The sequence below is a fragment of the Tachysurus vachellii genome, chromosome 3 (genome assembly GCF_030014155.1).
Source record: "Tachysurus vachellii isolate PV-2020 chromosome 3, HZAU_Pvac_v1, whole genome shotgun sequence".
Lineage (NCBI taxonomy): Eukaryota > Metazoa > Chordata > Actinopteri > Siluriformes > Bagridae > Tachysurus > Tachysurus vachellii.
The window spans coordinates 13,122,737-13,146,694 of NC_083462.1; the positions used below are offsets into that span (position 1 = coordinate 13,122,737).

The 23,958-nt window shown below is 40.5% G+C and overlaps 3 protein-coding genes across 5 annotated transcripts in view; 1 reads left to right on the forward strand and 2 right to left on the reverse strand.

The window, feature by feature from the left end:
- celf3a (cugbp, Elav-like family member 3a) overlaps positions 1–5,752 on the reverse strand; it is a 58,418-nt gene extending 52,666 nt beyond the window's left edge. For all 3 annotated transcript variants that reach the window (XR_009648079.1, XR_009648078.1, XR_009648080.1), the window contains exon 1: positions 5,485–5,752. The gene's annotated coding sequence lies outside the window, so the exon portion shown is untranslated. The remainder of the gene's footprint in view (positions 1–5,484) is intronic.
- A 3,791-nt stretch (positions 5,753–9,543) lies between these two features.
- Positions 9,544–10,599, reverse strand: mrps21 (mitochondrial ribosomal protein S21). The gene is made up of 2 exons (XM_060864878.1): positions 10,464–10,599; positions 9,544–9,869 (listed from the first exon to the last, which is right to left on the reverse strand). Exons 1-2 carry the CDS (start codon positions 10,595–10,597, stop codon positions 9,689–9,691), a joined length of 315 nt encoding a protein of 104 aa, XP_060720861.1. The 5' UTR covers positions 10,598–10,599; the 3' UTR covers positions 9,544–9,688.
- Positions 10,600–17,239: 6,640 nt separating this feature from the next.
- Positions 17,240–22,734, forward strand: crabp2b (cellular retinoic acid binding protein 2, b). Its single transcript, XM_060864879.1, has 4 exons — positions 17,240–17,444; positions 18,890–19,068; positions 19,822–19,938; positions 21,498–22,734. Exons 1-4 carry the CDS (start codon positions 17,357–17,359, stop codon positions 21,546–21,548), a joined length of 435 nt encoding a protein of 144 aa, XP_060720862.1. The 5' UTR covers positions 17,240–17,356; the 3' UTR covers positions 21,549–22,734.
- The last annotated feature ends 1,224 nt before the right edge of the window (positions 22,735–23,958 follow it).

Here is a 23,958-nt window from a genome sequence, read left to right on the forward strand (position 1 = left end):
CCCACCACAAACACACACCGACCACCCAACCACCACCACCGACCCACACACACACCGACCGACCGACCGACCCACACACACACACCGACTGACCCACCACACACACACACGGCCACCAACCGACCCCAACACCACAACCACACACACCGACCGACCCACACACACACACACGCCCCCCGACCACCCCAACCGGCACCGACGACCACAACACACACACACACACACACACACACCGACCGACCCCCCCCCCACCACACACACACACACACCGACCGACCCCCCCACACACACACACACCGACCGACCCCCACACACACACACACACACACACACACACACACACCGACCGACCCCCCACACACACACCGACCGACCCACACACACACACACACACCGACCGACCGACCCACACACACACACCGACCGACCCACACACACACACACACACACACCGACCGACAGGCCGACCGACCCAAACACACACCGACCGACAGGCCGACCGACCCAAACACACACCGACCGACAGGCCGACCGACCCAAACACACACCGACCGACAGGCCGACCGACCCAAACACACACCGACCGACAGGCCGACCGACCCAAACACACACCGACCGACGAGCCGACCGACCCAAACACACACCGACCGACAGGCCGACCGACCCAAACACACACCGACCGACAGGCCGACCGACCCAAACACACACCGACCGACAGGCCGACCGACCCAAACACACACCGACCGACAGGCCGACCGACCCAAACACACACCGACCGACAGGCCGACCGACCCAAACACACACCGACCGACAGGCCGACCGACCCAAACACACACACACGGGCCGACCGACCCAAACACACACACACGGGCCGACCGACCCAAACACACACACACGGGCCGACCGACCCAAACACACACCGACCGACGAGCCGACCGACCCAAACACACACCGACCGACGGGCCGACCGACCCAAACACACACACGGGCCGACCGACCCAAACACACACACGGGCCGACCGACCCAAACACACACACACGGGCCGACCGACCCAAACACACACACACGGGCCGGCCGACCCAAACACACACACACGGGCCGGCCGACCCAAACACACACACACGGGCCGGCCGACCCAAACACACACACACGGGCCGGCCGACCCAAACACACACACACGGGCCGGCCGACCCAAACACACACACACGGGCCGGCCGACCCAAACACACACACACGGGCCGGCCGACCCAAACACACACACACGGGCCGACCGACCCAAACACACACACGGGCCGACCGACCCAAACACACACACGGGCCGACCGACCCAAACACACACACGGGCCGACCGACCCAAACACACACACGGGCCGACCGACCCAAACACACACACGGGCCGACCGACCCAAACACACACACGGGCCGACCGACCCAAACACACACACGGGCCGACCGACCCAAACACACACACAGGCCGACCGACCCAAACACACGTGCACACACCAAACGCCCGACCGACCCACACACACACCGACCGGCCGGCCCACACCTCCCCAAACGGCCCACACACGACAAAACACACACCCCACAAACACACCCCCCAAACGGCCGGACGACCCACACACCCCCCAAACGGCTGACCGACCCACACACACACACAAATAAGTAAGACATTGTAAATAAGACATAAGACATTCTCACTCAAACAACTGCTTCTATAAAAATCAGATTTAAATCCTTCAAAGTCCAAGAGATTGTCAGAGCCGACAACCAGCCGATTCTCATCTTACACTCGAAAGTTTTTAGTTTTTTTTTTAACACATTTCTAATTTCAATCTGCACAGAAAACATCAGCTGTTACAAAGTTAATACTTTGCTGCTAAGATTTAAAAATAAAGAGTCACATAAATGACCGAACTTTTTTTTTGACTGGAGAAGCATTTTATATATTAAATAAAACATTTAATAAATGATATGATGTGATTCAGGGGAACAAATGAGGCAAAATAGAAGACGTAATAAACAGAAAGACTCACAGTACATACAGTAATAAAATCATGAAAAAAAAATAACAAGTCTTACAAATCCTTGTGTTATTAGTTTTTTATAAACTAGAAGTCTATAGGCTAATACATGGACTTGTTCAGCATTAGAAGCTCACTTCCTCGTCCTTCTCCATGTTAAACAATGGAGTTTTTGCCTCTTAAACTGCACACTAGAGCGTTTGCTGAGCACTGAAGCTAAGCTGTTTTCCTGATACAGTTCTTGCATGACAGCCTTGTGGATTTTCTAGATGAGCAAATTTCTTCTGAGCATAAGGTTAGAGGTTTTGATTTGAGACCCTCACGCTCTTAAAGTCACTGAGCAGGAAGTAGCTGAATGCTTTACAGTCATACATTTAACAATCTACTGATCTCCATAAGATCATATGCATCACATGCTACACAAGAGGGATTTTCAATTAAAACCTAGAAAGACAACCATCTCTAAACATCTGTGAGAGCAAAGATACAGATCACTAATCACTAGTCTGTACAGTCGGGTCTCGCTGCACCATTTCACGTCGCTCCTGTTCCACATGCAGTCGCCACATTAATCACAAAACACACCGAATGAAAACAGGATGCATAAACCCGGCCTGCATTGTAATTATTGTAGATTTGTAATAGAATAAACAAAACATAACTGGGGGAAAAATAATTACTTTTATTCTTCCTCTCCAACCCTGACACCTTCCAGCCAGCACACAAACATTGGCCGATATTAATAAAGCAGCACACCCGTGTGCGTGTGCGTCTGTATGGATGCTTTCCTCAGAGCGTGTTAAAAAGCTACAGCTTTTTGTCAGATGAATCGCGTCACATCAGCCTTCATCCTCATCACCACATCAACAACAGAGAGCTGACTGGTGATGTGAACTAACAACTTACTGACGTACTGGTTCCTTAATAATCCTTTCTTGCATTTGAGATTAACTAAATTATCATCAGCAAACAAAGATTAAATAAACATTGGTGTAACAACTGCAATGAGAAAGGTAAGTAAGTGAAAGGAAGTGCACACAGTACAGTGATTAGTTAACCACCACCGGAATGGTTTAAACAAATCTTACTTAGTGGTGTACAGACAAATAGTTAAACCACACTGTTAGCCAATCAGAAACCACTATTTTTACACTTTGGCCATGGTGTGGATAAAACATGATAAAATCAGGCTAAAAAAGATCAAGAGACTCAAACAAATACAAGAGGAGGAAGAAAAAAGAGGGAAGAAGAAAAAGGGTCAACAAACCAAAGAAATAAATACATAACTACACATCTTAAGCCCTGTTCATACATGATTCAAATTTCAATATGGTCGTTGGTCACTTTTCTATTATATTTTAACAGCCCCTAATCTGTGATATTAGTTGCATCCAGAGCGGGCATGTCTGTCTGTTTTTTTCCTCCGCCTACTGTTTATTTTAGTCTTATCTGCACAGAAAATCGCCTCACTGTTGGAGGGAAGGTATTCAACATGGATGTATCGGTGCCTCTCTACGAAATATGAAACACTTCCTTCCTTAAGAAAAGTAAAAGTTTTTAGAAGACGTACTCAGTCGTATACTTGGTCTGGGATGTAAAACCTCCAGCACACGCTATTTAAGCAAACTTTTACAGAAATTAAAATCATTACGTAAGGTGTGATCCAGCAGGCCGATCATATGAACATCCTACACTCGCATTTGTGTTTATAGAAAATCTCGCTGCCTCTGGATATTTTAGTGCCTACTGGAATTGTGAGAATTTTATCACCCGGTATGTTTAAATAATCCATTAGTAATCGGGGGGGACGACGACTGGAAACTGGAAACAATTCCTGTTTTAGGAACTGGAAACTGTACTTTCAGAATCTGCAAATGGACTGAAGTCACGTGATTAAAACAATCTGAATTTTCAGATGTCCCGCTGATACTAATCCAATCCAAATATGGCTTTAATGACTAACATAAATCCCTAAGGCAACATTTTCTTGGCTATTGTGCTTCACACAGGACGCACGGACACACGCACACACACACGAACACTAATCCCACCTCCTGCTACACAACACACAGCAAAGTTCAGGCTTACTGGTGGGAAAAGTCTAAGGTTCGTCAATTAGACATTCTTTACTGAATAAAGCACAAAGCTTTTTATATTTATTTATTAACATTATACTACAACAGCGCTCGGATGCGAATCCGGACCCGATTCTATTTCGTATTTCAAGAGCTCTAAATCGTGTCTAAGGGATTAAGTGTGGATTTCCTACTTTGATAAACGCACGTCAGATGGCACGAAATAAAAGCGAGGGCGAGATCTTTTTCCACGTGACCCTGTCGCCATGACATCCAGTGAAAGATGCCGATCTGCTCGATTTGTTTATGAGACGGTTGGCGTTGTGAAGAGTGGAAATGTCAAAACATCACTATGAAACAAAACAGACATTTTGAACAAAATACAAGAGGGACGGCAAAACTACGACAGCTAAAGCCTTCGTATGGAGCGTCTAGCTTAGCGTTTACTTACTTTTGGCCTATTTCTTGTTGTGTTTTGTTCATAAGCAAATGCTTTTTCACACAAACGAATTGTTTTGCCACTTTTGTGCTTGTTATTAATGTATTTTTGAATGCAAAAGGCACTTTATTTATTTTAACGTGTTGTGCATGTTTATTAAAATCAAGTTGTGTCATAACCATTTGTTTCTGACCTGCGACAGTGACGGAAATTTAGATTCTGACCTTCTGAATGTAGACTTTTGAGAACCATTTACTACAAGATCAGAAACTTTCCCTAGTACTCAGACTAGATTACTAATTAACTCACCAGGTCATACTTTAATATATTAAATCAAACTTCTTTACGTCTGCTAAAAAAAGGCTTTCCTCACCTGAAAATATCAAAAAAAATTAAGAAATCTAAAAAATGTTTTATTCCGAAATAAAATGTATGTAAGAATATAAGAAAGTATGCAGTTTTACTCTTTGTTGTTTTATTAATTCTGTGGATTAAAAAAGATAAATACAGATATAAGACAAGCTAACACGCTAATGCTGTACCTCAGCAGAGCACCACACAAGTGCAGGACTTAAAGTGAAGGTACTTCAGGTAATTAAAAAAACTCACTGCAGGCACAAAACGCTATAACGTCCATGTAGCTTGTACTGTTAGCCGGCTAAATTAGCAACGCACGCGCAGAGAAAACTTGTTATTGTTATTATTATTACTACTACTACTATTATTATCGAGTTAGCTTCATGGCTATTTATTTTGTGAAATTATCCAAACACTACAGCTAAATGCCGTCATGTTTATTTGTTTAAAAATTGCTGACTAAGTTGCTAACTTGCTAGTCACTATTCATTATATGCTAAGCTAAACTACGCTACGCTAAGCTAAGCTAAGCTAAGCTAGCTCAGCATTAGCGGTTAACTGGGGTTAGTTAGCCAAAGCGCTACTCACATTTTCGCACCCACTTCAGCCAGGTCCGCACGATTACACTGTGATATTTCTTGTTCTCGATGCACCACGTCGATAGTCCTTGAATCGACTCCATCGTGTTCGAGACGCCTTGAAATCGCCGTTCTAAAGAGGATTCGAGGACAGCGCTTGAGCCGCGGCTATGGCCGCTTGCAGCTTCGCTACCGGCCGCCATTTTGCAGCAGGAGCAGCGCAGCCTCTGAGTGTCAGTGTGAGGATCAATCGGTCTCCTCACCGCCCCTGCTGTTCCACTCAGTTACAGCAACAACCATCAACCGGAACACGCCGACAGATCGTTCGGCAGATCGTTCGTGTTTAAAGGAAAAGTCGCCTCTGACGCACATTAAACTGGTCATGAGTTCGAATTCCACCAGAAGGTCATGAGTTCGAATTCCACGTCCACCAAGCTGCCCCTAAACAATTCATCGCTGTTAGACTGCGTTGTAAGATTACCAACTGTAAGGTTATAGCACTCGTTGCATGTTATAACCTACAGGCTGTGATAGTCTAATGGTTAAAGTGTTGATCTACTGACCAGATAAGATAAGATATACCTTTGTTCGTCCCACAATGGGGAAATTTCTCTGTTACAGCAGCAAAAATATATAAAAAGAATAAAGACATAATATAATATACAAAAACAAAAATGTATAAAAAGAGTAGTGGTTACACTGAAGGCATATTGCACATAGGTAATATTGCACATTTTTCCATTCATTTATTCATCTTCTACCGCTTATCCGAACTACCTCGGGTCACGGGGAGCCTGTGCCTATCTCAGGTGTCATCGGGCATCAAGGCAGGATACACCCTGGACAGAGTGTCAACCCATCACAGGGCACACACACACTCTCATTCACTCACACAATCACACACACTACGGACAATTTTCCAGAGATGCCAATCAACCTACCATGCATGTCTTTGGACCGGGGGAGGAACCCGGAGTACCCGGAGGAAACCCCCGAGGCACGTGGAGAACATGCAAACTCCACACACACAAGGTGGAGGCGGGAATCGAACCCCGACCCTGGAGGTGTGAGGCGAACGTGCTAACCACTAAGCCACCGTGCCCCCCCACATTTTTCCAAATTTCTGTTATTGCACATGATTAAAATTTTATAATAAAACTTTGTTATTGTTTATTATTGCAGTGAAACAGTAATAACAGTGTGTATTATGGTGACTGGTTCACTGGGAGCAGCTTTGTTTGTAGCAGATGGTTGTGAGTTTGAATTCCACGTCCACCAAGCTGCCCCTAAACAATTCATCGCTGTTAGAGTTCATTGTAAGCTTAGCAATGATGAACTGTAAGGTTATAGCACTACAGGGTGTGTTATAACCTACAGCACTACAGGGTGTGTTATAACCTACAGGGTGTGGTAGTCTAGTGATTAAGGTGTTAAACTACTGATCAAATGGTTGTGAGTTCAAATCCCACATCCACCAAGCTGCCACTGTTGGGCTCCTAAACACCTAAACAAGGCCCTTAACCCTCAATTTCTCAGTTGTATAAATTGAAATACAATTGTAAGTCACTCTGGGTGATAAAGGTGTCTGATAAATGACAGAAATGTAAATCTTGTTATTTGTTTATGTTATTGTTTCCGTAGTAACATCTCATTCATAAAGAATTTTGAGGAAAGTCAAGTCAAGCTTTTATTGTCATTTCAACCATATAGAGCTGTTGCAGTACACAGTGAAACGAGACGACGTTTCAACAGGACCAGGAACATGGTGCTACATAAAACAAAGACAGAGCTATGGATTTAGTGCAGGACAAAAGACAACAAGACAGATATATGGGTTATATGTGCCATATAACACAAGACGAATTTTAATTAATAAATAAAATTAAAAAAGTATTATTGATCAACCAAGCAAAAGTTACAAAAGCTATAGCAATTGCTATGTCATTACCTTCACTTACTAAGCTGTTATTTCGACTCAGTAAATCATTATTTTCACTTGGTATTTCATTATTGTGCCTTAGTATGTTGGTGTGACATTTATATTAAAGTTCCAATATGTTAATATGTTAGAAAAATGTTAATATTTTTGAAAGGAGTCCCCATTGTGTGTGCGTTGTAACAGTTATAGTGCTTTGCCTGTGGACGAAAGTATTCAGGACTTAATCTGGAAAAGGGAGTCTGATAAATACCAGAAATGTAAATGTTTACTTCTTTAGTGTTCTTTTGAGTTGGTTTGTGGTTAAACTAGGTTGTTTTTTTTTTGTATTCTACGTTCATGTTCCTGTTCTACATTTTATCATTTGTTGCTAATGATAAATTGTGTGATCAGTAACATGCCTGCTGGGTTCTTGGTTCTTGTTGCAGCTCAGTCAGTACATTCAGATTGCCGGACTCGACCTAGAAGAAGAATATGGGTTTCATCTGGGGATGTGGTAGACTAGTGTTTAAGGCGTTGGACTACTGACCAAAAGCTCATGAGTTTGAATCACAGGTCCACCAAGCTGGGCCCCAATTAAACTTGCTCATTGATTCAGCTGTTAATTTATTACATGATGATGTATTTTCTTTATCCCATGGAAAGATTTAGTAGTTTTGTACCACTCTGATGTCACTGGGGGCATTCAATTTTTTTTCCAGCGGCTAGGATAGCAATATAATATACACTCTCAAAATATCTACATTCAGAAATATAAATCAGAAAATTTGAATTTATCCATAATGAGCATTTCAGAGGCGATGTTGGTGAGGAAAAACTCCCTGAGACAACACGAGGAAGAAACTTCGACAGGAACCATTGTCATCCGGATGAATTTGATTCAGTACGTACTGATCGCTATTTATGTGTAGCATAAATACACATATATCTGGACATACTACATTCACAATGCGGTCATTGTCTTGTGACCCACAACTTCACAAAAACTGAAAAAGCTTATTTTGTCTGTTTAAATGTTCAGTGGCTTAACAATTTACTCATTGGGGATGTGGTAGTTTAGTGGTTAAGGTGTTGGAAGGTTGTGAGTTTGAACCCCAGGTCCAGCAAGCTGCCACTGAGCAAGACCCTTAACGCTGTGTTGTATAAAATGTATATTGTTCTGTATGAGGGTGTCTGCCAGATGCCATTAAACATACTCAGAATTTGGAGAATCAGTAGATAATCGGGGCATTTCTCTCCAAATGTTTTATAAATACTGTGAATTCAGACTTCCTATTCTTTTGGTGTACTGCTTTCCATCCCCTATTAGTAGGGATATCTGGTAACTATCTGGTTTCATGACATTGTTAGCTCCCAAAACAAAATAAACAAAACCCTTTTTTATCGGGAGCTGAAATCATGCCATTACACCAAACATAGACAAACTCTTGTTCTTTTACATCAGCGGTCTCCAATCTTATCCACAAAGGGCCAGTGTGGGTGCAGGTCTTCATTCCAAAAAAGCAGAAGGCACACCTGATTCCACCTGTTTAATCAGCTGTTCTTGGCTTTTAGTAGACTCTGGCATGGCTTCTGCTTGGTTGGAATGAAAACCTGCACCACACCGGCCCTTTCCGGATCAGATTGGAGACCCCTGCTTTACATCATGGAAGTCCATTTGGATTTTGTAAACTTTGTATTTGGAGTTAAGTTTATTAGGGTTGAAATCAGCACTTGTGGTGTTTTACCCATCTGCCACTCACTGTAAATAAATGTGAGGAATGAGTAACCGTGGCCTGCTGTGAGGAGGCTTAGGCTGCTTCTGACTAGAAGCCGTTACTCATAATTTATGACTTCCGACTGCGAAAGTGCTGCTCCTTAAGATTAAGGTTCTTATACAGTATACACAAGTATTCACTTATTCAACCTTTAACACTATTCATCACCAATTTGAGGAGGAATAGAAACATCTCCCATCAAAAGCCAAACACAAAGGCATTTATGAACTTTCCCCACATTGAAACTCAAAACACACAGAGAGCAAAAATTATGGAATTCCAACATCCCTCTTTTCAGGTAAGTCGAACGCGATGTTAATCTCTCAGCTTCACACAAATGACAGAAATGTCACCTCACACAAACACACACACAGCATTCATTTTACAGAGATGTTTAATAGTTCAGTGAAAAGCATCGGCCGCTGTAGATTGACGGTAAATTCCACACTGCAAATCGATACACCTTTTTTTTCTACTGTGCAGTCTGTATGTAAGTGGTGTCCATCTTTAATCAGAGCCGTTCAACACCCCTGCCACGGGTCTTGTCGGTTTGTCCTGGAGACGAAGGAGAGCTTGCGTGCCATCTCCATGTTGTAGATCCTTTTGCAGTTCTCGTAGTTCTCCCTCTGTCTCCGTCTGCACGGCTTCTCGTAGTAACGTCCACGCTTTACGGTTTCGATGATTCCATCCACCGACAACACTCTGAAAAGAGACACGACACACAGAGAACTGAGACTTATGGATCAATCCGGAGCGAGAAAACAGACTTATCCCGTTATCAAACACGCATCACAGTCACCATGATCATCAGTAAATAGATAGATCTGCATAATCTGAGGCTGTTACTGACCACTACAACAAATCTAATGTAATGTCAGGTGTCCACAAACAGGTATTGCAGTTCATTTGAGGTTTATGACGCAGTGTTTGTGGCACAGTGCACGAATTAAACCTCTTCCTGGAATTATTTTCTTTTTTTTTGTTGTTGCTGACCGGAAACAACAAACATACAACCGGAAGTAGAAACTCATAACAGGCTAATACATAAGGGAAGATACAGGAGTACAATTTAGACAAATTTAGGTGTAAAAGTTCACTCTATACCTGTTTTACAAATTATTAAGCATCTTTAAATGCCTTAAAATACATAAATCCGTTCAGATTTGAGCTGTCATTGACTGCTCTCAATCAGGTCGTGTAGTGGTACCATGCTAACCAGAGATAAATAAAGCAACACGTGCGGTGGCACAACGGCTACTTAACGAAAACATGGGCGTGAACATAAATGTAAAATACCTATTAAGAGCTTTATATGCAGCGTCAACGTTTCCATCCTGAACCATCACCGTCCGGGCAATAAAGCGAAGGTGTTTCGCCATTTTTGTGCTGGTGCACCAGAAAATTTGCTCGGGCGGAAACGACGAGCACATATACACTAGTTCCCAGTCAAACCTATTTTGTCTTTGAGCCATATGAAGGTCTTACTATGTGAACACTTAACCATCACACCAATACGAGCTTATATTGAACCATAGGCTTTAATATGGACTTCACAGCCTCTAGAGAATTTATTTAGAAAGCAAAGACCTTTGTTAGTCATAATAATCTAAAATAAATAGTGGTTCTTCTGTTTGCGTTACTTTACTATTATCAATGGAAATAGGTAAAGGCTGACAAGGGTGTGTGTGTGTGTGTGTGTGTGTGTTCTGTGGACCAGCTCAGCTTTATTGATTTTGAACTTGACTTTGGGCATCAAATCCCTGAATCACTGAGAGCTTATTTGACAGAAGAATTTTCTATGACAGCAAAAAAACATCATCAGAAACAATGCTGTTGGTAACCAGAAATGACATGGCTAATAGCTGGTTTCTGTCCTAAAGGAAACTGGTTACTAGTTCTACTACGAATGGCCTTTTTTATGAATGCCCAAACCCTGAAAACCAGGGAAAGCCATTGCTGCTAGCCTGAAATGTCCCTAGTAAGGCTTGCCTGCAGTGCCACAATGTTTATTGTTCCAAATCCAGATTGTGACCTCACCTAATGAGGGGTGCTCAAACAGGGCCTCAGCATTTTCTACAAGAATCAGTTCAGCCTGTACCTAGAATTCTGACAACAACCCAATAAATGGTGGCCTTCCTGAAATTGGCTGCCTGATCCAGCAACTTAAGAATATGCCCCAAGACATAGAGAGATACATTCCTAACCCAGCAGCAAAAGGCCTCATCCTCAACGATTGAAAGGAATGGTACCAATTTGGATACAGAACTGCAGGGCTGTCAAGTGTCACACATTGAGAGTGACAGTCACGCATTTTGGTCTTTTCACACGCTCTCCCGTCACACATCGTATTTCTCACGCAGAAAATCTTTTTGACTATTTATCATATATTTAAAATGCCGCAGCGCCCAAAATGTATCTGTCCGCACCGCTGTCTCTATGGAACCGGGCAGGAATCAAGCACGTCTCAGGTTGTAGTCAAGCCTGACACTTATCAGCCAATCAAAAAAAAGAGGCTACACAATAGCCAATCAGAAAATAGCAAAAAATCTGGGTAAAAAGAAAAAATCTGAGAAAAAATCTGGGTAAGCTTTAACGCAACAACCAATGGAAAAAAAAAATGTCACGCTTGCCTGTCTTCAAAACTTGAGAGCGATACCAACAATTATTTACATAGAACAGTCATAGATCATGGTGTCCAAAAAGAAAATAATGTGGGACCAGGGGCATGTGAAGTGACCCAGCAGGAGTTTGTTTCTTTTTATGCTCAAGTCCCTTCAGCTGGAGAAAAGTTTTGTGTCTAAACTGGCTTTGGGGATTCTATCTGTTCCCTGACTGCTTAAGCTTAAACCTTCCATGAAATTAAAAGAAGCCCTTTTCCCAACCTTCCATGTCTGCATAGGTTCAGTGCTACAGTTAAGTGTGTTTGCTCACCTGTTATTTTGTTACAGAATGAAAGATGGTATTTTTGGTCCCGTGTTTGTACCCGTCCTTTCCATGTATGTCAGTGAACTGGAGCTGTGTATTGAGATTGACCTGGTCACCACCATTGGTACTAGGTTCTGCTGGCATTATTCTCTGCGGAGATGCCATTTATACAAACAGCAGTGTCAGCTGTAGCAGTCTGGCAGAGTAGGTCCACTGAGCTCTTACCATCTTAATGTTTCCAGTATATATATAAACGTAGGAGTAACTCTGTGTAGGTCGCTGTATGAGCAGTCAATCTGACTCTTTAGTCAACCTGACATTTATATTTACCCTGCACCCCTCATAGACACAGAATTGCCTCTTGATGAATGAGCACATGGGGCCTGAGGAGCAAATCTGCATAAGAGAAGATTTCATCTGCCAGTTGTGGCAGGATAGTTTATTGTTGTGACGTCAGGTATTAATAGCCTATCGGAGAGCACCGGTGCGTATAAGGGAGGGTGTCAGGTTCATGGTGATGGAACGTGCGACATTTTGAGGTGCTCTTCCGGTTTCCGGTTCCGTGCTTCAACAGAGGTCACTGGGTCACTGGTGCGGCTAGCTGCACGGCGGTTCTGCTTTGTTCCAGTTACTTTCAGTTACCTGGGAGTGCTTCGCAACGGGAAAAGAAAAGCGTCAAAAACAAACTTTGTTGTGACAGACTGTCTACCCTCAGTCAGCGTTATTTCGTCACCCGATGTCCATCCTTATCCGGTTTATTACTGAACCAGTACTGTATCTGTGATTTGGTGTGGCGGACGGCTGTATTTCTCCGGAGCTGTAGGCCAAAAGGCCGAGAGGCCTGACTTTCCCTCTTTTCGAGTGTGTTTCTGTGCACCGTGTGCTGTGTGACCACCGACAGAAATTTCACTGAGCACTGAGTGAGTGTGTTGTGATTGAGCACATGCATGGTGTGGATATTTAAACCTACTTCTGTTTCAGCCTGTCTTGTGCCAATCAGCTGCAGCCCTGCATGAGCTTTTGATTTTCCTTTTTGTTCATCCTGAAACTTTATTTTACTGGTTGTGTCAATAAATTAAATTTTATTTTTGTACCCACATCTCCTGCTCATTTATTAATTGGTATAACGAATTTGTGATCCTTATAGTATCGTGAGGTGATTCATATTTCCCTGGGTGAAAGTCAGGGTGGCATAGTCTGTTCATTAGGTTATTTAGTTATTCTGTTATTTAGGTTTGCATATTGTGCTTTCCTTCCATTTACCACTCCGTCACACAGTGTTTTAGTGGCTATCAAGAGTATAACTGTGAGATGGAGAATCCTCAGTATGACAGGGGTACAAACTGCATGAACTATAAACCATGGCAGCTTATAGAAGATTATAGAAGATGTCATTTTGTTACATCTACATTAAGCACAGTTAAATTCTATCTAACACTAGATATGTGCACACAACACTAGACATGTGCACACAACACTAGATGGATGGAAGAAGTGCAGGGGCCAAGGCACTTGATCCATTTTATTTCCAAAAATTCCTCCCCACTGCCCTCTTAAGTAGGAAAGTGGTCGCAAATGTTCTTGCACTCTTGTAGGATTGTACAGCAAAACTTTTTCCACTGTTGAAACTCTGACTCTTTTAAGATTGATTGCCAGACTGATTTAAAAAAAAAAAAAAAAAAAAGCAGAAAGACAATGTTGTAAATAAGTATGGGCTTTGCATTAAAAACCCTTTATTTATATTTTAACATGGTTAAGCAATGTCACAGCTGGCTGTCGACAATAATCTTTCTCAGGCATAATGGTTTAGAGTGCTGTCTTTACTTTAGTAAAGGATTCATCATTGATCTATTTTATTAGAATAAATGGCTGAAATGGCTAAGTGACTGTGGGTGTAGGAATGTTATCTGTTTCCAGTTCAAATGATTGTTGTTGATTTTATCATTCCCAACCAGAGACCACCGAAGAGCTCAGAGGGACTACTAGGACTGACTGAACTTCTGCCACTGACAGAATGTGGGGCAAAAAAAAATGTAGCCCCCACTTTTTTCCATCTCTCTTTCTCATTCACTCTCACCATCCATGTTTCCCCGTGTTCGTTTTTCCAGGAGTATCGTTTATGCAGACATGCTGAAATGGAGCTTTTGAAATGGGCTCGAAGGAGGGGCAACTGGGGAAAGAGAAAGGGAGGTAAGAGCGGGAAAAGGAGGACTTGGTAATTATCTCAAGGGGATCTGATCTCAGTTTACATGACCTCCCTTATCTACAAACTCTCTTTTCACTCGATTTTTTTTCTCTCTCGTACACTTTGTTCACTTTTAATCTAAGTCAAGCACTTTAAGGGGTATCATTCACAAATTTTCACTAATATGTTTACACATTCAGCTGCATTTGACTTGGCAACTTATAGAATTAGCAAAAAGACTTGCACATAGAAAACAGTGCTTCGATAAATATACCCCAGAGACATGGGGTAACTTATACCCCAGAGACATGACAGAATGGTGCTAACTGCTGTAAAATGAGTGTGTGGGGCTAACCTGCTGTAAAGCCGTGGGCTGGGCTAAACATTTTATAGTGAATGGGCAGGGCTAAATATGCTTTAAAGTTGATGGGTGGTGCTAATCTGCTGCCTAAATAATGGGCGGAGTTAACCTGCTGTATCATGAATGGGCGGGGCCAACATGCTATATAGTGAATGGGCGGGGCTAACATGCTGTCAAGAGGATGGGTGGGGGTAACCAGCAGTATAAAGAATAGGTGGGGCTAACCTGCTGTATAGTGAATGGGCGGGGCTAACCTGCTGTATCATGAAAGGGCGGGGCTAACATGCTGTATAGTTAATGGGCGGGGCTAACCTGCTTAATTATGAATGTGGGGGCTAATTTGCTGTATAGTGAATGGGCTGGGCTAACCTGCTGTATCATGAATGGGCGGGGATAACCTGATGTATAGTGAATGGGCGGGGCTAACATGCTGTATAGTGAATGTGCGGGGCTAACCTGCTGTCAAGAGGATGGATGGGAGTAACCAGCAGTATAAAGAATAGGTGGGGCTAACATGCTAAAAAGTGAATGGGTGGGGCTAACATACTGTAAAGTGAATGGGCAGGACTAACCTGCTCTAAAGTGGACGTGGCTAACTTGCTGTAAAATTGATGGACGGGGCTAACCTGCTGTAAATAGACTGGGTGGGCCTGACATACTGGACAGTGAACTGGCAAGATTAACTTGCTGTAAAATGGATGGATTACATTCTCTAAAGTGAATGGGTGGAGCTAACCTGCTTTAAAGTGAATGGGTGGGCATTTAACCTTGGATGCTTGAGCTGCTACCAATAAGAAAAAAATTTATCTGCTTTTGAACATTTAAATGAATAAATAATTCACTTAATTAGTTCTCAGTAAAGATTTTGTAGTTGTTTATGTGCCTCAGCAAAAGAAGAAGTGAGGTGTAAGTAGAGCTAAACTCAAAAGCCAAGCTTGAGCTAAAGGGAATCCAGATTATATTTTCACTCAGAAAACTGATAAAACCAAGGCGTGCTGAGAACCGAAAGTCTCAGTGAAAAAATGGACATTCAACAGATGATTCGTACAGCAAAGCTTATTCTCAGAGTGCACTTAGTGAACTTATACATACTAAACATTTCTCCTGCACATGTAAGGTTTTTTACTGTTTTGAAAATATAAATTGTCTTAGATTGTAAAGCCTTCTGTGCAAATCCTGCTACTGAAAGTAAGCAATATGGCAATATTCATTACCGGGATGACACACAGGAATGTCTGTTGTCCTCACTCTCAGTGGATTGCTGAATCCTCTTGTCACTTGCCTCATTAGCACACATGTGTGTAGTGCATCAATCACCACGTGGTGTACGCAAGAGTGAGCGACGTCTTTCATGGAATAGTCTGAGTAGCTTTGTGTACAGTGTTGATGAGAACTTTTTTCTGGCTGAAGTTGTGATCGCTCATGTAGCATATGATGAAAAGTTTTTCAGGCCTCACGGGAGGATGTTAAATCTAGCAGAACTGGCCATGTGTTGTTTCCATTACCTACAGTATGAGAGCTGCTGAGCTCTCTTCCAGAGTCTTGAGCCTGACAGATTTTTTAAAAATGTGTCACTGGAACATGGAATATTACAAAACGCTAGTGTTTATATGGACAACTAAGTCATTTTTTTAAAACTTCACATAATCAGTTGTTATAATAGACATTTGTTATACGCTTCAGTGAAATGTACAAAAGCTTTAGTTTTAGTCATGATAAAGCTCAACACTACAAGACAAATACGATGAGGTGCCACGTGTTTTCTGAATCACTTACAACCACTGAGTTATTTCATTTCAATTCACAAAGTAATCTTGTTGGTTTCTGGCATAACATTGATGTAACCAGTAACACATACACTGGTATTACAAGGATTTTGCAGAAATTATTTCTATTTCCAAAGATTTTGATCTTTGGAGCTGCAAAGCATTCATGCAGCATCTCTTAAGCATCATGCAGTAAAACTGGAGATGTCCCGACATCTCAAACTGACTGTAATGTAAATGATCACATGCTCAGGATCACTGTGGCATCCATGATGATGGAGCAGCAGATTTCTGAGCCGCTTTCTCACGTGATGGAAACTAACCTAGAAATGTAAAAAATACATAGAAAATATATAGAAAAATACTGCTATTTCCTTAACTAATGATTAAAAGAAAAAATAGATTATATTATTATATATTTAAAAAAACATGAGATCATGAGAAAAATAATGAATAAAATGACTTAAGAATCTTAGGATCTTAGGATCATGAGAAATATAAGTTGTTAACTCAAGAAAAGAAATTTTGTTATCTCGGGATCACTCGAAAAATATGTTTTCTTTAAAAGAAACAACTTTAATTAAGATCTGGAGAAAAATAGAACTTGAAAGCACAAAATATTAAGAAAACTGTATTAAGAAAACAACTTTTTTTTAAACACAGCATCATGTGACATGTAAGGTGATATTTGAAAGAAGAACATGTTGTGAAGATATAAATAATAGATAGAAATAAATAATAGAAGAAATAGAAGAAATAAATAGTGAAATAGTTTATAACCGCTAGTACACTCTCTATTGAGAGAGAGAGAGAGAGAGAGAGAGAACGGGGGAGAGAGAGAGACAGACAGAGAGAGAGAAAGCGGCGGAGAGAGAGAGAGCGAGAGAGAAAGCGGGACATCTGCGACTTAAACAGTGATCTTCTATAAAGTTGCGGCTGTTTGGAGGAAAACATGAACATGAGCGACCAAGTAACAGATTTCTCTGGAAGCTGGAGAATGAAAAGCTCAGAAAACTTCGAGGAGCTGCTTAAAGCGCTTGGTGAGTTTTTTGTCTTTTTTTCTTTATTTTTTTTAAAAGTTTTATTAATTAAAATAAAAGCAAGAATAAGAAAAATAAGGTAAATGCAAGCAGATAAGTGAGTAATGACTCCCAAGCAGATATTCTGTATTATTACTGAGTAAAGCTGATTTCCTCCTGCTGTAGTGTTGAGAGAGCAATATGCATCTGTAAACTCCACATTGTACCTTCTGTTCTAACACAATTACCCCATAAACCATTAAAGCAGCATATGATAAAGTGAATATAAAAAAGAAATAGTTTCTGTAATCAGTTTTTCTCTCTTTAATTTTTTGAAAGCCTTTGACATGAAAAGCCAAAATGGTTTATTGGTAATATGATAATAAAAGTGGAAATGGATTAAATCTTCCTACATATTTAATTCACACCGAATGGAAAATGTTGTGTAAGTAAACGCAATGAACAAGCGGTGTTGAAAATGACTGAATTATTAAACCTCCACACATGATGTGAACTAAATTTATACTTACGTAGTGGAATTAATTTGTCAAGACCATTTATAACCTTGTCAGTATTTTTTTTTTTCTGCCCCAGGTGTTTTAGGGGTTAGTTTCCTGTTGGATGCTGAGCACACATCCTTATATATGAATGTCATGTAAAGGAAATCATGTTACGTCTATCAAGCAACAATCATCAATAAGCCAGAAATCTTACTCAAGTAACTCTGCACTTGTTTTGACCTTTAAGATGCTGTGCCATTCAATTGGATTTTAACCATGAAGTATAATTGAAAACTAATGAAACATTGGTTAATCAGCTAAACAAATTGTAGTTTTGAATGAGTTGTTAAAATATTTCCACCTGGATTATTTTTAATCAGTTAAAAATATTGAATTTTTTACATTTTATATTGCTTTTAATTTAAGTACTGTAAGTGAGATTCTGACCCAGTGCCTATACTTTTATTTCTGTATGTATTCCATCACCGTTAATGATCATGTTTAATTTGGTCATTTCTGTAATCATTTTGTAAAGAATGTATTTGCTTTGATTAGTTGGCTTTGTGCTTATTTCAGTGTATTGAGTCTTTTTTTTTTTTACAGCTCTGTACATTTTGATATATAGACCATTTACAGACTTTAATGAAAGTAATAAATCCTTATTGATTTATGACCTGGCTTTCCACTTATTCCTGCGAGTGAAATCATTTGCTGTTGCTTCAAGTGAAATAAACTTCCCAACGGAACTCCTCCCATGGCTAAATATTTATTCCTGATTTGGTATTTCCTTGGCTAAGCAGGGAGAAATGAGGTTTGGTGTATCCGATTTGAATTATCTACAGGAATGCTTATGGGGAAAAACATTCCATTACATTTAACGCATTCATTCAGGAAATCAGGTAACCGCAAAAAGCAGGCTTTGGATCCAGTTTTGCTCTTAATCCTTATTCGGTGTGTTTTCTCTAGGCGTGAATGTCTTTCTGAGGAAAATCGCTGTAGCGGCAGCATCCAGGCCCTCGGTTGAGATCAAGCAGCAGGGAGAGACTCTGTCCATACAGACATCCACCAGCGTTCGCACTACTCATGTGTCCTTCACCGTGGGTCAGATCTTCAACGAGACCACCGTAGATGGACGACCATGCACGGTAACTTTAGTAATTTGCCAAGCCTGAGAAAATTTACTTATTATCACTGGACATGTCACCTTTCCTCAATCCTCACCTGTCCAGTAGGAGTGAATCTCTACCACTGTAAACTCAATCCAATGTGATCTTACACAGTTGTAGCTCATCGACCTTGATGTTTGATGTGCTGTGTGTTTTAACACGCTTTTCTGTTTACCACACCGATAAAGAGTAGTTATTTAAGTTTTGTAGCCCATTCTGGCCGTTCACATCTGACCTCTCATAAATGCTTCTCACTTTTTCTTCTTGTTGTTGTATTATTCGCTGTAAACTCTAAACAGATTTGTGTTTGGAAATCAGGAGATCAGCAATTTCTTAAACACTCAAAACAGTGCCAACAGGATCACGTTGTCTGTTAAAATGAACATTAAATGATACTCTTGAGCTGTACTCAATTAGCACTGCAGACACCTGATTGGTTGATTGGGTTTTACATACAATTAAATGCTTGCACTCGGATATTACTTAGTCCCGCTTCAACTTTACATTTTTTGGCATTTAGCAAACATCCTTATCCAGAGTGACTTACATTTTTATATCAGTTTATGCAACTGAGGGTTAAGGGCCTTGCTCAGGGGCCCAGCAGTGGCAGCTTGGTGGCCTTGGGGTTCAAACCCATGACTTTCTGATCAGTAGTTCAACGCCTTAACCAATGAGCTACCACATCCCATATTCCACTCACTTACTCTGGTCGCTGTCTTTCCTCCGATTCAGAGTTTTCCAAAATGGGACACTGACAGAAAGATCACCTGTGAGCAGACTCTGCTGAAGGGCGAGGGACCACAGACATCCTGGACTCGTGAGCTGAACGATAACGGGGAGCTTGTACTAGTAAGGCACTGAATTTCCATCAGTTACTAAACACAGTTTGTCATCTTATATATGTTTATTGTACATTCAGAAATTATTCACACTCACTTAAAGGTCATGAAAGGTTTTCCTTTTTATAAAATTGTGTATTTCACCTGTATTTTATTCAGCTGATTGGATTTGATATTGGAAATATCGTTATTGGTAAAAGCACACACGGTTCTGTCTTTTGAAAGCCCCAGACATCTGGGGAAGGGTACTGAAAGAGTTCTGCAGTGATGAAGGCACCAAAAAATCACTAAGCTCATAGTCTTTTGAAGTTAAAAATGGGAACGAGAGAATCCATGTGTATCATTGACAATACACCACTACAGTGATGTAACATTCCAAGTTCACAAAGCAATTTGTGGGTAGATTGCAAGAAAATCACAATGAATGAGTTATTCATGATGATGATGTTGAGGAGTATATCCATAAACATTCGATAGAATTCATCCATGGTAAGATCATTTATAATTAGGATGAACCTCTTCTCCTCATTAAGAGTATTAATCAGAGATCAGATTCATCAGTGCTGAATAATTTCTGAATGCACTACAGATTTCATGTAAAGCCAACGGTATTGTGTTAAATAAATGGCTGAATTGGTCTTTGAACCAACCAAATTATTTTCATTACATGACCAAATGTTTGTGGACATCTGATCATCACACTCACATGTGCTTGTCAAACATCCCGTTCCAGATTTATTCCTCTTTTCTGTTATATTGTACTAAAGTCATCTGTGAAGTCTTTCCACTCGATGTTGTTGTGTGTTTGTGTGGATTTGTGTTCATTCAGCTACAAGAGCATCAGTGCAATCAGACACTGATGATGTAAGAGTGAGGAGGTCTGGGGTTCAGTCTGTGTTCCAGTACATCACAAAGGTGTTCAGTGGGCAAAAAAAGTCATGACTCAGTGCAGGACACTTGAGTTCTTCACTACAACCTTCACACACCATGTCTTCATGGAGCTCTGTGCTTTTGTTCTTCCTGGAACAAGGTTGGAGTCTCTTAGTTCCCGGTGAAGGAACACTGTAATATTACAGAATACAAAGTCATTCTATACAATTGTGTTTGGGGAAGAACCGCATATGGGTGTGATGGTCAGAGGTGCACATACTTTTGCCCATATAGTGTAGTTCACTTCATTTTAAAAGACAGCAGAGCCCTTTTTTAAGAATTTACTTGAGACAAGATATCAGACTAAATCATTGTAAATCCATTACAACTGCTGTTTCTGTTCATTTATTTGATTACTAGGATGTATAAATCAATACAGTAAATACAAAATGTACAAATAATCTACATCACTTCACGAGTCACAAACTCATATTTTGAAAATTGTTTGTCATTCAAATCAAATAATAGAATCAAATAACCACAGAAGTCGAGTTTTTGAGGCCCAGATGAAGCCAGGTCCATAGTGAAATCCTGAACCCAGAGCATGCTGACTGAACTAATCTCAATAGCTCAATATTTTTATAATAAATCAATTGATTGTTTTGACACAACACATTTTGTTCATATTCTTTGTTTCAGACTATGAGCGCTGGAGATGTCATCTGTACTCGTGTCTATGAGCGAGAGTGAGGACTCGCATTATTGGTCTCGCTCAATGTTTCAGTTAATCATTTATACTGTGGTACAAATTGCCTTTTACTGTATATTTGCTGTCTACTATCAACTGCCATCAATCTTTTAATATGTCATCATATATTACTGTATGTACAGCACAGTGCAAAAGTATTTGCACCTTACAGATTTCTTCTATCTTTGCATATTGTTCCCACTTTATTGTTTCAGTTTCTGATCTAAACAAAATTTGAAAGAATCGAAGCTTTACTTAAAGAAGAGAGGATAAAGAAAATGACTGAAATTGAAAATTGAAATTTGGAAAGACTTACAAAGCCGTTTTCTAAGGCTCAGGGACTTCAGGGAAGCCCAGTAAGAGCATTATCTCCAAATGAAGAATCCTTTGAATAGAATTGAATGTTCCCAGAAGTGGGGATGACATGAAAGTCATGAAAGGTCTCCTCAGGTAAGGTCAGTAATCATGACTCATGAGGCAAAAATGGTGTCAAAACACTCAGATGATCCATAAGCCTTTTGCAAAAAAATTTGCAAAAGATCTTGGAAGATATTAGTCCTAATAGATTTAGTGTAAAGCTAAACATTCTACAATAAGATAATCATTATTCCAACAGTGAGACATGGTGGTGGTAGTGTGATAGTGTGGGGATACCTGGGAGACTTGCCCTAACTAATTGATAATTGATAGAACCAATAATTCTGCTCTACAAGAAATTTAATTTTGTCTGGAAAGACAAAATAAAAGTTTTAGAGTGGCCTTGTTAAAGTCCTGAACCCCAATGAGATGCTTTAACAGGTCCTTAAATCGGCAGGTCGTGCTTGAAAGCTCTTCGTTGTCTCTGATTTAAAGCAATCCTGCAAAGAAGAGAGGACAAAAATTCTTTTATAGGAACTGAAAGACTAATCTCCTTTCATCATGAGCTTCTGGTTGCTGCAAAAAGTGCCACAACTAGTTATTGCAAATGGGGGGCAATTATTTTTTTAGTTTGGAGCTCCTCAGATATTATGTGTGACAAATATGCAAAAATAGAAAAAGCAATGTATGAATAAAACTTATGAGTGAAATTCTGTGTGTGTATGTGTGTGTGTGTGTGTGTGTGTTAAGCCCTATATTCTGGCCAGATCTTGACAAAAAATCTGCATGTTTTATTGTCTTATTATCAATAAAACCATTGTTACAAATATACATGGAGGGGCTCCCAGTTTAACTCAGTGAAATGAAACACGTGGTTTAATATCAGGCTGAGCAAACACTGTAATGACATGATATATAAATGTTCCCCAAGCAGCTAAAATATATTTATCTTACTTCAAATTCAAGTAAAATAATAATAGATTAGATTTATATTAAGATATATTCAGCAGTGGCTGCTGTAATCTTGTCTTCTTGTATCCCAAGATACACATAATGTGTGCAATTCTGTTATTATTCTCCAGTTCAAACTGTGTTTACAATATTTATTTTATGAACTTACCACATATTTTAAACAGCTTGAGCAGCGAGGTTTGGGAAATCTGGAAGCAGTTGATTCAGTGAAAGAAAGTCATTATAACAAACATCACTATTTTATTTCATTTCATCTGATCAGAATTAAGTCTCGATCTTTCTTTCTCTGAAGAAATTTACACAAAATCTGCCTGAAAAAAACAACCAAAACAGTGGGTTCTCTTCAGACTGGAAGTCAGACAAACACTGCATTTACTTAGTGACTCATCAAAAGAGTATGAGAGACAAAATAGGTCCAGGTTGGTCTGGATTTTCATCTTTAAAACAAACCCAATAAAGGGTTTAAAAGGCATTAATAAAAAAATTCTTAGTACACACAGATTAATGTAAGTTTCATTTGACTACAGTGCAGTTGTCTTGGGCAAATCTTTACAAAGAAAAGAAAGCGGTATTGGATTTCGACAGAGGCAATGTTAATCGTCGTGTTGTGTTACAGCGGGTCACTGACTTCTTTCTGTGGAAGCACTTTCAGCTCATTTGGTTTGAATGGGGCCCTGTTTTCTTCTTCCACTAATCTAAACCATACAGCCTGGAAACAGGGTACGAAACCCAAAAACCCGCCTAGAATATGATTCCATCCCCTGCTTGTTGCCACAGCAACTCGGCTCATTCCTGAGATGGTGATGTCATGGAGAGTGTAGAGCTCCATTGGATGAGGAATGTTTTTTTTTCTTTGGTGGTGGTGAAGAAGGGGAGGCTGCACCACAAAAACCCAAAGAGTGTAAATTTATTTAGTAGATTAAAGAATTACAATGATTTTTGTCATGTTTTTTCCTTATTTTATAGGCTAATAATCCACAATCATATATTTAATCTAGTTTCACAAATTAGTTGAACATCTCACACTGTTACATAACACATATTATGCAATGTACTGACCCTGAATTAGGGAGTCTAAATCAT

Coding starts and splice junctions, on each gene's coding strand:
- mrps21 (XM_060864878.1), bottom strand. CDS start 10,597: ATGTGCTCGTCGTTTCCGCCCGAGCAAATTTTCTGGTGCACCAGCACA. Junction 9,870..10,463: donor GCATATAAAGCTCTTAATAG/GTATTTTACATT, acceptor GTCTCTTTTCAG/AGTGTTGTCGGTGGATGGAA.
- crabp2b (XM_060864879.1), top strand. CDS start 17,357: ATGAACATGAGCGACCAAGTAACAGATTTCTCTGGAAGCTGGAGAATG. Junction 19,069..19,821: donor TAGATGGACGACCATGCACG/GTAACTTTAGTA, acceptor CCTCCGATTCAG/AGTTTTCCAAAATGGGACAC. Junction 19,939..21,497: donor ATAACGGGGAGCTTGTACTA/GTAAGGCACTGA, acceptor TCTTTGTTTCAG/ACTATGAGCGCTGGAGATGT.